The 14,616-nt window shown below is 49.8% G+C and overlaps 1 protein-coding gene across 2 annotated transcripts; it reads left to right on the top strand.

The window, feature by feature from the left end:
- The first annotated feature begins 606 nt into the window (after positions 1-606).
- LTBR (lymphotoxin beta receptor) lies at positions 607-7,549 on the top strand. 2 transcript variants are annotated; one of them, XM_032391046.1, is made up of 10 exons: positions 607-970; positions 1,090-1,186; positions 1,414-1,539; positions 1,647-1,799; positions 2,157-2,253; positions 2,389-2,480; positions 5,198-5,305; positions 5,635-5,660; positions 6,234-6,462; positions 6,640-7,549. In XM_032391046.1, exons 1-10 carry the CDS (start codon positions 854-856, stop codon positions 6,879-6,881), a joined length of 1,287 nt encoding a protein of 428 aa, XP_032246937.1. In that variant the 5' UTR covers positions 607-853; the 3' UTR covers positions 6,882-7,549. The 2 variants fall into 2 exon arrangements, with proteins under 2 accessions (XP_032246937.1, XP_032246938.1); XM_032391047.1 differs by having other exon boundaries at positions 607-949.
- Positions 7,550-14,616: the final 7,067 nt, after the last annotated feature.

The raw sequence follows: 14,616 nt of genomic DNA on the forward strand, positions 1-14,616 counted from the left end.
CAGCCGCCCCTACTCGTCTTCGGGAGCTGGGTCTACCCATTCCTCCCTGTCATCTAAGGACTGGGGAGCAGGGGCCACTGCCCTCTCAGCAGTGTCTTGTAGGTGACCTGTGCCCACTAATGTGGATCACGCACAGGGAGGGCCGGCTGACTCGTGATTCCTTTGTAGCTTATCTTTAAAAGTCACACAACAGGACAGGAACCCCCAGGCGTCCAGATGGATGCCAAGTGGGACTTCTGTTTCCCAGATGCTGCAACTGGCTGGCCGACTGGGGGCCTCTGCGGGTCCCTGCACTCCCCCTGTGTGTGTCAGTCACGGGCCCTTCCACTTTCAGCTCTGGCACCCAGCTGGACATGGCTCTGTCTCTCTCCGTCTCTCTGTTCCAAGGCAGCTCTGCCCTGCTCTCCGAGGCCCATCTCTGTCCCCCTGGCTCTGCTGCCCGTTTCCCACCTAGCCTGCCCCTGCAGTCCTCCCCTCCTGGCCAGGCTTCCGAAGAAGGGAGGAGGCCCGATTCCGGCCCTGCTGCCCTCACGTGCTTTCCCGGCCGCCCCCTCCCGCCCTGCATCGGGGCCGCCAAGCCTGTTCCTCTTCCCCGATTGCGACAGCTGCCTCTGCTCCCAGAGCTCCCTGTCCCCGCCCCGAAGGCCGGCTCGCTCCACTCCCACTTCCTGAGCCCAGCACTGGAGCCCTGGAGGCCAGGCCAGGCCGCTGGGCCCCCGGGGGCGCGTCAGCCCCAGCCCTGTCGCAGGCCCCGGGCTCGGGAGGCTGCCCTCACCGCTGCCCAGGACGTGCAGGCCTCCCACCTTCCTCCCCCGGCCTCCGCCCCATCTGGCCGACTGGCCGACTGGCCGCCATGCGCCTGCCCTGGGCCGCCTCCCCCTGCGGCCTGGCCTGGGGGCCACTCATCCTGGGCCTCTGCGGTGTCCTGGCAGCGTCCCAAGCCCAACTGGTGAGGGCGGGGCCCGTGCAGGTGGGTGGCGGCGGGCTTGGGAGGGGAAGAGGGGGTCTGGGCAGCCCACTCTCTAGTCCCTCTGCCCTCCCCAGCTGACCCCCGAATAATTCTCCCCCCACCTCCATCTCCCCTTGAAGGAGCCCCCATACCACACAGAGAACCAAACCTGCCGGGACCGGGAAAAGGAGTACTACGAACCCAAGCATCAGGTCTGCTGCTCCCGCTGCCCCCCAGGTGAGAGGCAATGGCCCAGGAAGCGGGGGACGGGCGGTGGGTTGCGGGGGACTCGGGCCACCTCGCTGCCTCGGGGGGAAGACAGACACCATCTTGCAGGAAAGCCAGCCGGCCATCCTTCATGGGTGGCCAGCGAGAGGACAGGGTCCCACAGCGAGCGGCCGAGGCGAGGGGGGGCCGGGCTGCCCTGACACCGCGGTGGCCCCACTCCCATTCCCGCATTCTAGGCACGCACGTCTCGGCCGAATGCAGCCGCAGCCGGGACACCGTTTGTGCCCTGTGTCCCGAAAATTCCTACAACGAGCACTGGAACCATCTCTCCATCTGCCAGCTGTGCCGTCCCTGTGACCAGAGTGAGTGGCGGGGGTGGGGGGGGGGCGCGGGGGGGCTGGGGGGGCTGGGGGGGCCGGCATGTCCCCGACCGCGGCCCCTCCGCTGAGCCCTCCTGTCTCCCCACCAGTGCTGGGCTTCGAGGAGACCGTGCCTTGCACCAGCAGACGGAAGACCCAGTGCCGTTGCCAGCCGGGAATGTTCTGCGTGCACTGGGACACTGAGTGTGTGCACTGCGAGCCACTCTCCGACTGCCCGCCTGGCACCGAGGCCCAGCTGACAGGTCAGAGGTCACTGCGGGAGGAGGGCAGGGAGGCCGCCGGGTGTCGGTGATCTTGAAAGGGGGCAGGGAGCACTGAACTTCGCCGGTGGGGGGAAGCCCCCCAGGTAGTTCTCTTCAGTATAAAGAGCCCCTCTCCCTCCCTGTGAAAGTCCCACTGGGGGCATCTGCAGAGACATGGAACCAGGACAGAGGCAGGGCCTCTGGAGGCTTCTCTGAGCAAGAGGGCGATCAGGAAAGGTGCCACAGAGTGAGGTGGGCGGGCAGGGAGGGGCCGTCCCATGGGAGCAGCGGAAACTCACGTGGAGAGACTCTCCCCTTGCCCACTCACCCTGGCTGGCCTTGCTTTTCTCCTGCCAGATGAAGTCGGGGCGGCTAACACGAACTGTGTGCCCTGTAAGGCAGGCCACTTCCAGAACACCTCCTCCCCCAGGGCCCGCTGCCAGCCCCACACAAGGTGAGTGTGCCCCCACGCCGCACCTCCACCATCCCAGAAGTCCCAGCTGCTGACCACCCTGTGCTCGCACCCACGGGCTCACCTTGCCACCCCCAGCCCTGTGCCCACCTGAATCGGGCCCTCTTTCCTCCGCAGGTGTGAGGAGCAGGGCCTGGTGGAGGCAGTTCCAGGCACTGCCCAGTCTGACACCAGCTGCAGAAATCCACCAGAGCACCCTGAGATGCCAGGTGAGGGGCCTGGGGCTGAGGGGCACATGGGGGCCGGGGGAGGCTGGGAAGATGCCTTTATTCCTTCCAACTAAAAAAATGGGGAAAAGATGAATCCTCCTCTCTCAGAACGGGCAAGCAGAGAAGTTCCCTAGGGTGTATCCCTAGGCCAGCTTAGCATACACAAATACATATACTCTTTTTAAGTTATGTATTATACATATAACTTGTAGGTTACACATAATATTGTGCCAAGGACCACTCCTACACTGATAGGTAATTGTAACTGACATCACTGTCATCATTCTGGACCTGCCACCATCACATAATCTACTTACTAGACTGAGAATCTCTTTATTAGATTACACACTTTCATTATTAGACAGTTCATCCCACATTTGACTCTTTCTTGGTTGTTTTTTTTTTCTCTGTGAAGTTACTGGTTTCCTAGCCTAACAGATGATTAAGGGATATTTCTAATGACTGTAAACATTATTAGTTGGGAGAGAGTTTATTAACTTTTTTTAAATTACCAAATCTTTATAATAATAGCTTTCATTTATTGAGAGCCAAGGTGTCAGGCACTCTGCCAGCAACTGACAATCACTAACTCATTTAATCTTTTTTTTTTTAAGATTTTATTTATTTATTTGAGACAGAGAGAGAGAGCACAAGCAGGGGGAGGTGCAGGCAGAGGGAGAAGCAGGCTCCCTGCTGAGCAAGGAGCCCGATGCGATTTGGGGCTCAGGGCTCAATCCCAGGACTCCAGGATCATGACCTGAGCCCAAGGCAGATGCTTAACCAACTGAGCCACGCAGGCGTCCATAACTCATTTAATCTTGCTTAATGACCCTACAAAGTACAGCTGACTGTTGAACAACATGAGTTTGAACTGCGCGGGTCCACTTACCTGTGGCTTTTTTTTTTCAATAAATACAGCACAGTTCTGTAAATATATTTTCTCTTCCTTATGATTTTCTTAATGACATTTTTTTCTCTCACTTTATTGTGAGAACACAGTATATAAATACATAACCTACAAAATATGCATTAATCAACTGTGTTACTGGTAGGGCTTACTGGCCAACAGTAGACTATTTACATAGTTAAGACTTCTTGGGAATCAGAAGTTATACATGGATTTTCGACTGCCTGGGGGTCGGCGCCCCTAACTGTCATGTTGTTCTAGGGTCAATGTAGTTCTGTTATTCTCACCGAGGGGAAGACGCTCAGCAGAGTTTATGTGACTTGCCCCAGATCACCCACGTGGTAACTGGTATTATGAAAACCTATATTCGGTTCTTTCTTACTCCAGAGCCCGTGCCATAGTGCATGCACACCATAGAAAATTAGAAAATTCAGAGAAACAAAACTAAAAATCGCCCACATGGGATGCCTGGGTGACTCAGTCGGTTAAGCGTCTGCCTTTGGCTCAGGTCATGATCCCGGGGTCTTGGGGTCGAGCCCCACCATGGGCTCCTTGCTCAGTGGGGAGTCTGCTTCTCCCTCTCCCTCTGCCCCTGCTCATGCTTTCTCTCTCTGCCTCTCTCTCTCAAATAAATAAATAAAATCTTTAAAAAATAAAAAATAAAAATAAATAAAAATCACCTATAGGACCATCACTTAGCATATCCACTCAACATTTTTAAATATATCCTCCCAGACATTTTTCTGTGTATGTCTATACATATAATTGTTTTTCTAAAAGTGGAGTCATTTGAATATTTTGTAACTTGGTTTTTCATTCAAATACATCATAAGTGTTTTTCCATGTCCTCTTGTTACTTTTTAACCGTGTATCAAATACTATTGGCACTTCAGAGCTGGAATTTTAGACAGTATGTACCTAACCCCCCTCATTTTCTTTTTGAGGTGCTCCAAAAGGAGGAATGACTTAAAAAGTCACCCAATTGGGCCGGGACCCAGATGTCTCGGACTCCAGGTCCAGTTTTTTTCCCATGCCTCCCACTCTGTCTTCCCTCAGGCCCCAGGTTTAGGTGGATCAGAAAGGGCAAGCTCCCAGGATGCAAATGTCCAAGTCTTCCTGACCTTCCCCAGAACACACTTGGTGGGCACTGTAGACTCTGCTGTGAAAGACAGAAATTATCCACGGCTACATACCAGAACCTGAGAATCCCAAGTCCCAGCCTCCCTTCCCTCCCTCTCCTGGAACCTGCCCTGAGCAAGGGAGTGGAGACCTTGCAACCCCTCCTCTCCCACCCCCATAAACACCCCCACAGAGATAGAGGGGCAATCTCAGCTCCTACAGTGGCCTCCCTCTAGGATGCTCATGTCCACAGAAGTGTGGCTCTACCCTGTGGCCTGAGTTGCTTATAAACCCAAGCCCCACCCTCCCTGTACCGCCTCCCACCCCTGCTTCCAGCCCTGGAAACCCAACTGCGCATGCACCTGTTCTCACCCACAGGCTGCCCCAGTCCTTGGGTCTCTACGTGGTGGCCACCAGCACCACCCCCAAAGATCTCCATCTATGACAGAGTTTCTCCTGGCTGTCAGGAGGTCCTCCCCAAGTCCAACTTGGTTCCCCTTCTCTGTAACCCAAGGGAAGTTTCTCTAATTCTGCCTTTAGGAACTGCAGTGGGTCTGGAAGGGAAAAGCTGCTCTCCCTTTTCTCTGGGTCACCCAGAGAACTAGAAAGCTGGTCCTTAGCGCCCCACCCCCACCCCCAGACCCTGCCCTCCGTGGTGTCATCATGGCTCTCCTGTGTGCTGTCCTGGCAGGAACTGTGATGGTGCTGGCCATCCTGCTGCCGCTGGCCTCGTTCCTGTTCCTCACCACCGTCCTGGCCTGCACCTGGAAGAGCCACCCCTCTCTCTGCAGGAAGCTGGGTAAGAAGGAGCTGGATGCAAGCGGGGTGGCGGGCCTGGCCGGCTGGCTGTCCCCGCCTGCATGAGGGAGGGAGTTTGGGGGAGACAGTCAGCTTCCCCGGGCCAACCCTTCCGCCTGTCCATGCCCTGAAGACTTGCAATGCCCACCCCCAGCACAGACATCCTCTCCACCCAACCCCCCCATTCTGAGGCTGAAGATAAGGCAATGATAGCTCGTTCCTTCTGGGAACCCAGGGTGGGGGGCAAACGCCTCAGTGGGCTGTGAAGGGTGCGAGCCCGGGGGCCCAGGGCCTACTGGAGGCCTGACCCCCATTTCATTTTCATTGCAGGATCCCTGCTCAAGAGGCGTCCAGAGGTAATGGGGAAGGCTGAGAAGGCAGCAAGCAGGACAGGCGGGGCTAAGTGAACAGGGAGGGGTAGGCAGGGTAAGAGTGTACAGGCCTCAACATTCACTCAGCTAATAAGTGATTGAGCCTATCACGTGCCAGGCACCGTTCTGGGCACCATGGATATAGCAGTGAGCAAAGCAAAGTACCTGCCCTCCTGGATTTACAGGCCAGGGGAGCAAGACTAAAGTTAAAGAAATACATTATCAGGGGGTCATAGTTGCTAAATAAAGCATGGTAGCAGGACAGTGAGTGACAGTGGCAAAGGGTGGGGGTACATTATCTTAGAGTGGACAGAGAGGGCCTCTTGGATAAACTGATATTTGAGCAGAGAGCTGAAGAAGTGAGGGAGCCATCCATCAGAACATCTCGGGGAAAGTGCCCCAGGAAGAGGGACATCTAGTGCAAAGGCCCTGTGGCAGGGAGCATGAAGTGGAGTAGAGAACAGTGAGCTGCCTAAGCATGGGGTGGGGGGTGGGAATTAAAGAAAGCTGGGGTCCGAGGCCCACGTCATCGGTCGGTTCTCTGCCTCTCTCCTACAGGGAGAGGAATCAAATTCTGCTGACGGAAGCTGGGAGACTCCAAGGGTCAACCCACATATCCCTGACCTGGTAAAGCCACTTCTGCCCTTCCCTAGAGATACGGCCCTGGCCTCGGCCAGGCTCCCAGCGCCCCCGAGTTTGGAGGAAGAGGTGCTACAGCAGCAGAGTCCTCTCAGCCAGGCCAGGGAGCTGGAGCCTGAGCTCCCAGAGCAAAGCCAGGTGGCCCATGGTGAGCCTAGGGCAGGCAGCAGGGAGGAGAGGGGGCAGGGAAGGGAGGGTGGGGCGGGAGGGATGGTGGGCAGGAGGAGAGTGTGAGCCAGACAGAAATGAGAAGACTAAAACAGAGCAAGACAGAGATTCCAATAGCTCGCCGTTGGCCCCTCTCACTCTGCCTCCTTTCCCACAGGCACCAACGGCATTCATGTCACCGGCGGGTCTGTGACCGTTACCGGCAACATCTACATCTACAATGGGCCAGTCCTGGGGGGAGCACGGGGCCCTGGAGACCCCCCTGCTTCCCCAGAGCCTCCATACCCCACCCCTGAAGAGGGTGCCCCTGGCCCTCCCGGGCTCTCTACACCCTACCAGGAGGATGGCAAAGCTTGGCACCTGGCTGAAACAGAGACACTGGGCTGCCATGCCCTCTAACAGGGCCGAGGACCCAACTCGTCACCCATGCCTCTTGGTGTCTGGGAACAGCCAGGAGAAGGGAGGTGCAAGAGCACCTTCTCCCTGAGGCTACCCTACCCACACGGGATTGACCGAGGGCCTGGGTAGGGCCCCTGAGAGGCAGACCGTAAGGGGCCGGGCCTCAGACACGTCTCCGAGAGCAGGGCCAGGCACTGGCTGGGTATGTACCCGCCACAAGACTCTCACCACCATCTGAGCAGGCCTGAGACTTCATTGCAGACCCTCCTGCCCACTGGGCCTGCAGCAGCTCAGCTTCCAGCACGGACAGGGCATATGATGCTCGCTGCTGCCCACCACGGTGTGCTGCACCCTCAGCATGGCACAGAGGGAGGCCAGTCCTTGTCACTTGCAAGGACATCAGTGGGACCTCCAGCAGATTCGTGGTGCTCATCCCCAAGCTTCAGAGGCCCTTTGAGAGCCCACACGTCACACGGACTGAAGTAGACCCTATATGAAGATGGAGTTACATGGAGGACCACCCCTCCCCTCTCCACCTAGACAGGAAAGGGAGTCATTAAAAACCGGGGGTTTGGACACACTTACTAGGTAGAAGGGGGAGTTTGGGAGGGGGAGGAAAATGGCTAGTGTATTTATAAATTGTAACCACATGCAAATAAAGAGGAGATTGAGACCTAGATCACTCATTTTCTTGGGATTCACATAGAAACCCTATTCCACTGGGGCAATGTCAAAGGCAAAGGTCAAAACATTAAAATACAATCCTACAAAGGTATTTCTGTGAGAGACTGGTGTATGTAATTCAGGTGATAACTGTATTAGCCCGCGATCGCTAACAAGGTGCCAGACGGTGTTCTAAACGCTTTATAATATTAACTTACGCAGTCCTTACATCTCCCTGAGATAGATGCTTTTACTGTTCTCCTTGAACAAATGGGGAAACTGAGCCACAGAGAGGGTAAATGACTTGCCCAATTCAGCTGCAAATGGCAAAGCTGGATTTGCACCCAGTCGGTCTGGCTCTGGAGGCCTCTCAGGTAAAAACTTCACATAACACACACCCTTATAGAATTTCTCTGAACAAATAAAAAAAAAAAAAGGGTTTTCTCAATCAGATCTCCTTCATGTCCTGCGGGCATTCAGTCGGAGCCAACTCTCACACCGCCAGCCACAATGCAAAGTGAAAGAGTGTTCTTTCCAGATGGCCGGTCAAAGGGAAAGATAGGCACTTTAGACATAAAATATGAGAGACCAAGTTCACATCCTGTTGGTGAAGGGATCTAGGCCGACCTCCTTCAACTCAGAAGGGGCACTCATGATTTTTACTTGTTTATTCCTTTTTGTCTTATTTTATTTCTCCCCCAAAGAACTTTAAATATTCTCAAGCTCTTTTATTGGGAAATGTTTGGGCCCAAGACTTTATCTATCTCACCGCCTGGTAGAGACAACCTGAACTTGAAGGATTGTGACGGAAGCGGCTGCTGCGGACTTCTCCTTCCATAAAAGGCCACCGTCTGGGTTTGATGTTAAGAACCCTGTCGCTGGGGCTCATCAAGATGGCATGGCTACAAAACACAGAGCCCTCTGATCCAACTGAGTGGTTGGGTTATTTAAGGTTGACCATGAAAGTATTAGATCCAAATTCCTTTTTTAAGAATTAAGTCATGGGGCACCTGGGTGGCTCAGTCAATTAAGTGTCTGCCTTTGCCTCAGGTCATGATCCCAGGGTTCTGGGATCGAGCCCCGCATCGGGCTCCCTGCTCAGCAGGGAGTCTGCTTCTCCCTCTCCCTCTGCGCCTCCCCCCGTTCTTTTTCTCTCTCTCTCAAATAAAATTGAAAAAAATCTAAAAAAAAAAAAAAGTGGTTTAAAAAGAGTTATAGTGAGCTGTATTTTTTTAAGATTTTACTTATTTATTCATGAGAGGCACAGAGGCAGAGGGAGAAGCAGGCTCCCCACTAAGCAGGGAGCCTGACACGGGACTCGATCCCAGGACCCTGGGATCATGACCTGAGCGAAGGCAGACGCTTAACCATCTGAGCCACCCAGGTGCCTGACCTGCATCTTTAGAGTTAATACCCCTCTCTTCCAGTATGCCAGGGCCAGACCATGTGAATCCTTAATCATTGCTCCAGTGTATTTAGATAAAAACCAAATTTTATACATTTTTCAACAAAATAAAAAGGAGGAAAGCTTTTTAAAAGAAATGGTGCTGGGCACCTGGGTGGCTCAGTCATGAAGCGTCTGCCTTCAGCTCAGGTCCAGATGGAGCCCCGCATCGGGCTCCCTGCTCAGTGGGGAGCCTGTTTCTCCCTCTCCCTCTCCCTCTGCCTGCCATTCTGCCTACTTGTGCTCTCTCTCTATCTCTCTGTCCAATAAATAAATAAAATCTTTTAATAAATAAATAAATAAATAAATAAATAAAAGAAATGGCACTAAGGTCCTAGGTGATGCAATTCACATTTGGGACTATACCAGCCTGTGTTAATTTGTTAGGGCTGCCGTCACAAAGCAGTGCAGGCTGGGGGGCTTCGAGAACAGAAAATTATTTTCTCACAGTTCTGGAGGCTAGAAGTCCAAGACCAAGGTGTCAGCAGGGTTGGTTTCTTCTGAGGCTTCTCTCCTCGGCTTGCCGATAGCTGTCCTCTCCCTGTGTCTTCACATAGTCTTCCCTCCTGTTTGTGTCCTAATCTCCTTTTTTTTTTCCTTCAATGAGAGAGAAAGAGCAGAGGGAGAGGGACAACCAGACTCCACGCTGAGCATGAGCCCAGTGCAGAGCTCCATCTCAGGAGATCATGACCTGAGCCGAACCCGAGAGTCAGACACTCAACCTACTGAGCCACCCAGGGGTCCCCTAATCTCCTCTTCTTATAAAGACACCAGTCAGATTGGATAAGGGCTCACCCTAATGACCTCACTTTAATTTAATTATCCCTTTAAAGACGATCTCCAAGCACAGTCATGTTCTGAGGTACTGGGGTGCAGGACTTCCACATACGAATTTCGGAGGGCACAACTGAGCCTCTAACACAGCCCATGCTTATTTTGCCAGTGCTGAGTTCACATGGGCTCCAAGCCACGCTAACAGAGCCCACTTTATATTGAGAAGAGCTCTGTCTAGAAGGGAGGCTGAGAGAAAAATCAACGAAGACAGCCTCTTGATTGTTGTCTTCAAAAGAAAGAACCAGATACAAGAATAGTTGAGACAATTAGGTCCGAATCCAGCTAGCCTCCCATACTTTATTTTTGAGAATGCCCTTCCTATATCACATGGGGGACAGAGCCAGTGCCGAAACCAATGACAGCATGGGTACAGGGAGGCCAGGAAGGAGGCTAAGGCAGCAGTCCATAAGAGAGATGGACATAACCGGGTTTAGAGTAGTGACAGTGGGAGATGTGGGGTTATGTTGTCCTAGGGTAATTAAGATTTTTTTTTTTCAAAAGATGGAGTGGCTCACATCAACAGCTGTGATGTCTTTCTGCAACCTCCCCAACAGACTTCTGTACCTTTCCTAGGAACAGAACCGCATTTCTGTACTAGGGCAGAGATTCCATGATATGAGGAGGAGAGGCCCTTTCCTCAATCCCAGGAGCCAGTAAACCCATTCCCTTTTGCCAGAAATTGGTTTAGGATGGACATGAGATCCATTTCGGACCAATGACACGTGTGGGGAAGTCTTCCTTCCCAGGACAAAAAGCATCATTAGGAGAAAGTTTTTGGCCTTCCTTGTCCCTTCTTTCTTGTTTGGGGGATGTTTGTGTGAGAACATGATGACTGAGCTGTGGTAGCCATCTTGCTATCATGAGGAAAAGGCCATGGAGATAAAAAGCCAGTCCTCTGAGGATGGAGGTCCTGGAAGAAAAGAAAAGAACATGTTCATGAGACATTTCTTTTTGTGTAAATCAGAGTAAGTTATGTTTTCATTTTCTTTTCTAGTTTTAACTTTGTTTCCTTTCTTTGGGTAGGTAATTTATTAATAAGGCTCAAAATTCAGAAAATATCAAAGAGTAAACTGTGAAATGTCTCTTCCACTCCTGACCCTCAACCACCAAGGTGCCCTCCCTGGAAGCAACCAATGTTACTGTTTCTGATGCTTTTCCAGGGGTAATTTACAAATATATACACTTATAGTCTCTTCCTCCTTTTTTCCATAAATGGTAGCACATTCTCTGTATATCCTTCCCCTTGCCTTTTTCTTTTATCAAAATAGCTTGGCCATAATTCTGTATCAGTATCAAAAAGCTCCCTCCTTAATTTTTATATCTGCTTATGCGTAGTATCCCATTATATGGCTGCCCCATTTAACTAGATCTCTTTGAGGCTTTTTAATTCATTTCCAATCTTTACTATCAAAAACAATTCCAGGGGTGCCTGAGTGGCTCAGTTGGTTGAGTGTCCGACTCTTGGTTTCAGCTCAGGTCATGATCTCAGGGTCATGAGATAGAGCCCCTAGTCGGGCTCTGTGCTCAGTGGGGAGTCTGCTTGAGGGTCTCTCTCCCTCTCCCTCTGCCCCTCCCCTGCTAGCATGGGTGCATGCTCTCTCTCTCTCAAATAAATAAATAAATATTTTTTTAAAAGTTCCACAATAATAACGTATATTGTTTTGCACATGTGGGAGTACTGCTATCAAAAAATTGCTAGAAATAAAATTGGGGGTCAAAAGATAGGTATATTTTATTTTGATAAATATTACCAAATAGCCCTCCATAAAGACTGAACATGAGCTATTTTTAATAGTGTCCATTTCCATATGCAAACACCAACTTTAGTGTGTTATCAAACATTTTGATCTTTGCCAATCTGAAAGGTGAAAAATGTTATCTCAGTGTAATTTTTATTTGCATTTCTTATTGTGACTGAACTTTTTCATTTCATTTTATTTTATTTTTTTAAAGATTTTATTTATTTGACAGGGAGAGACACAGCGAGAGGGGGAACACAAGCAGGGGGAGTGGGAGAGGGAGAAGCAGGTTCCCCGCGCGGGGAGCCCGATGTGGGGCTCGATCCCAGGACCCTGGGATCATGACCTGAGCTGAAGGCAGACGCTTAACGACTGAGCCACCCAGGCGCCCCTGAACTTTTTCATTTTATTGCGAGTAAACACTTTCATTATGTTAAAGAGTCATTTGTAATTTACTTTCCACTGTCTGTTACCTTTCTTACTATTTTTCTATGGGACAATTTCCAAATGTTATCTTGCTATCCCTGAAATCACCTATTAAACAATGTTTTTTTCTTCACTAATTGGAAACACTGCCATTATCATAAACCAAATTTGTGTAAGAACTTGCATTTACTTCTGGATTTTCAGGTCTCCTCTTTTGATCTATCTTTTTAATCTGCTAGCACCCACAGTCTTTCAATTAATTTAGTTTATATTTTAATATCTTTTTTCTTAAGATTTTATTTATTTATTTGACAGAGAGAGAGAGATAGTGAGAGAGGGAACACAAGCAGGGGGAGTGGGAGAGGGAGAAGCAGGCTTCCCGCGGAGCAGGGAGCCCGAGGCGGGGCTCGATCCCAGGACCGTGGGATCATGACCTGAGCCGAAGGCAGACGCTTAACGACTGAGCCACCCAGGCGCTCCTATATTTTAATATCTATTAGAGCTCCTTTTGATCTCCTTCTCCAGAATGTTCCTATGTTTTCTTACTTTTTTTTTTTTAAGATCTTTATCCATTCATTTGACAGAGAGAGAAAGTGTGAGCACAAGCAGGGGGAGGGGCAGGCAGAGGGAGAGGGAGAAGCAGGCTCCCCGCTGAGCAGGGAGCCCGACGTGGGACTCAATCCCAGGACCCCGAGATCATGACCTTAGCCAAAGGCAGACGTCCAACTGACCGAACCACCCAGGCAGGCCCTGTTTTCTTAATTTCTTTTTCAGAATGAATTTTAAGATCAGCTTCTTTAGTACCCCTTCCCCCAAAAAACTCCTATTGATGTTTGTATTGAGATTGCACCGGATTTATAGATTACTCAGAGAGAACTAACATCTTTCTCATGCTGGTCTTCCTTTCAAGAACATGGTGACTTTTTTTTTTAACGTTTTATTTATTTATTTGACAGAGAGAAAGAGAGAGCACAAGCAGGGGGAGCGGCAGGCAGAGGTAGAGAGAGAGAAGCAGGCTCCCCGCTGAGCAGGGATCCTGATGCAGGGCTCAATGCAGGACTTGATCCCAGGACCCCCAGGATCATGACCTGAGCCAAGGGCAGACACTTAACCGACTGAGCCACCCAGGCGCCCCAGAACATGGTGACTTTCTCTGTGTTGATTCCTTTTGTGTGCCTCGGTAGTGTTTTAATGTTTAATTTTTTTAAATATAGATCTTGAGTATTTCTTGCTAAGTTCATTCCTAAGTGCTTTATCTTCATAAATGCTACAGAAATGGGATCTTTTCTGACTCAATTTTTTTAACCCGGGTACCTACTGAATTCTCTTATCAACTATAATAGCTTTTCAGTTGATTCACTTGGGTTATCACCTTTAAGTCCTGTGAAATTAATCTCTACTGTCTAATTTTTATACTTCTAATACATTTTAATCTCATCAAAATACATTGCCTAGTACCTTGAGAACAATGTTAAGTGGTCATGGCATTAATGAACATTACTGTCTTGATCCTGATTTTAAGGGGAATACTTTTAGTATTTCCCCATTCAGCAGGAGTTGTAATAGGTTTATTTTATTTTGCTAAGAAAATATCCATCACTTACTATTTCACTGAGGTTTTATTTTATTTTATTTTATTTTGAAGATTTTATTTATTTATTTGTCAGAGAGAGAGAGCACAAGCAGGGGGTGCTGCAGGCAGTGGGAGAAGCAGGCTCCTCGCTGAGCAAGGAGCCCGATGCGGGACTTGATCCCAGGACCCTGAGATCATGACCTGAGCCACAGCCAGCCATTTAACTGACTGAGCCACCCAGGCATCCCTCCACTGAGGTTTTAAACTTACAACGGATATTGAGTCTTTACAAGAAGCAAACACATGTCATTTAAGCCTCTTCAGAGTTGATCACACTACTTTTCTCCTTAAATCTATCAGCCTGATGAATTACATAAGTCAGTTTCCTAATACTAAACTATCTTTACTTTTCTGGAAAAACCCACACTTGATCTTATTTTATTTTTCTTTTAATGTACCTCTGGAATCCTGTTTGCTAATATTTTCAGATTCTCATTAATGAACTGGGCCTATAATATTGGTCTGTTTTATATTCCTCAAAGCTTTATAATTATATTTATATTTCTGACAGAACAGTTCATCTTAAAGGAATTATACCTTAGAGTTAATTTAGTTTAGTATCTAGGACTGCCAACCTTTCACCTCCCCCAACCCAGTGTAAACACATCCTCCATCCATGCTTCTGCTCAGCACAGAGTTATATAGTTCCATGTTAGGAGATCATCTTCTAGGCATCCGTTCATTTTTATGTGCTTATCATGAAAAGATTTATTTGTTCCACGTCGTATACCTCTGAGATCCTCAAATTATGTACTGACCGTCAAAACACCTGTTTGATAAAGCTGCTTGTCCAGTCAAATAGGGCAATTCATGCAGAAGCCATTCCAGAGCAACAAGCCCTCAAAAGGCAATTATTTTTATACTCAAGGCCCAAAGACTCCCTTTGGGATTAGTTCATTTGTAAAAAGCATTGTCCAACAGAACTTTCTGTAATGATAAAAATTATTGGGGCGCCTGGGTGGCTCAGTCGGTTAAGCGACTGCCTTCAGCTCAGGT

The sequence above is a fragment of the Phoca vitulina genome, unplaced genomic scaffold, assembly GCF_004348235.1.
Source record: "Phoca vitulina isolate PV1807 unplaced genomic scaffold, GSC_HSeal_1.0 scaffold59, whole genome shotgun sequence".
Lineage (NCBI taxonomy): Eukaryota > Metazoa > Chordata > Mammalia > Carnivora > Phocidae > Phoca > Phoca vitulina.

Excerpts from the sequence above, each read along its gene's own strand:
- LTBR (XM_032391046.1), top strand. The coding sequence starts at position 854 with ATGCGCCTGCCCTGGGCCGCCTCCCCCTGCGGCCTGGCCTGGGGGCCA. Across the intron at positions 1,187-1,413 it reads CTGCTCCCGCTGCCCCCCAG|GCACGCACGTCTCGGCCGAA; the intron begins GTGAGAGGCAAT and ends CCCGCATTCTAG. Across the intron at positions 2,481-5,197 it reads AGAGCACCCTGAGATGCCAG|GAACTGTGATGGTGCTGGCC; the intron begins GTGAGGGGCCTG and ends CTGTCCTGGCAG.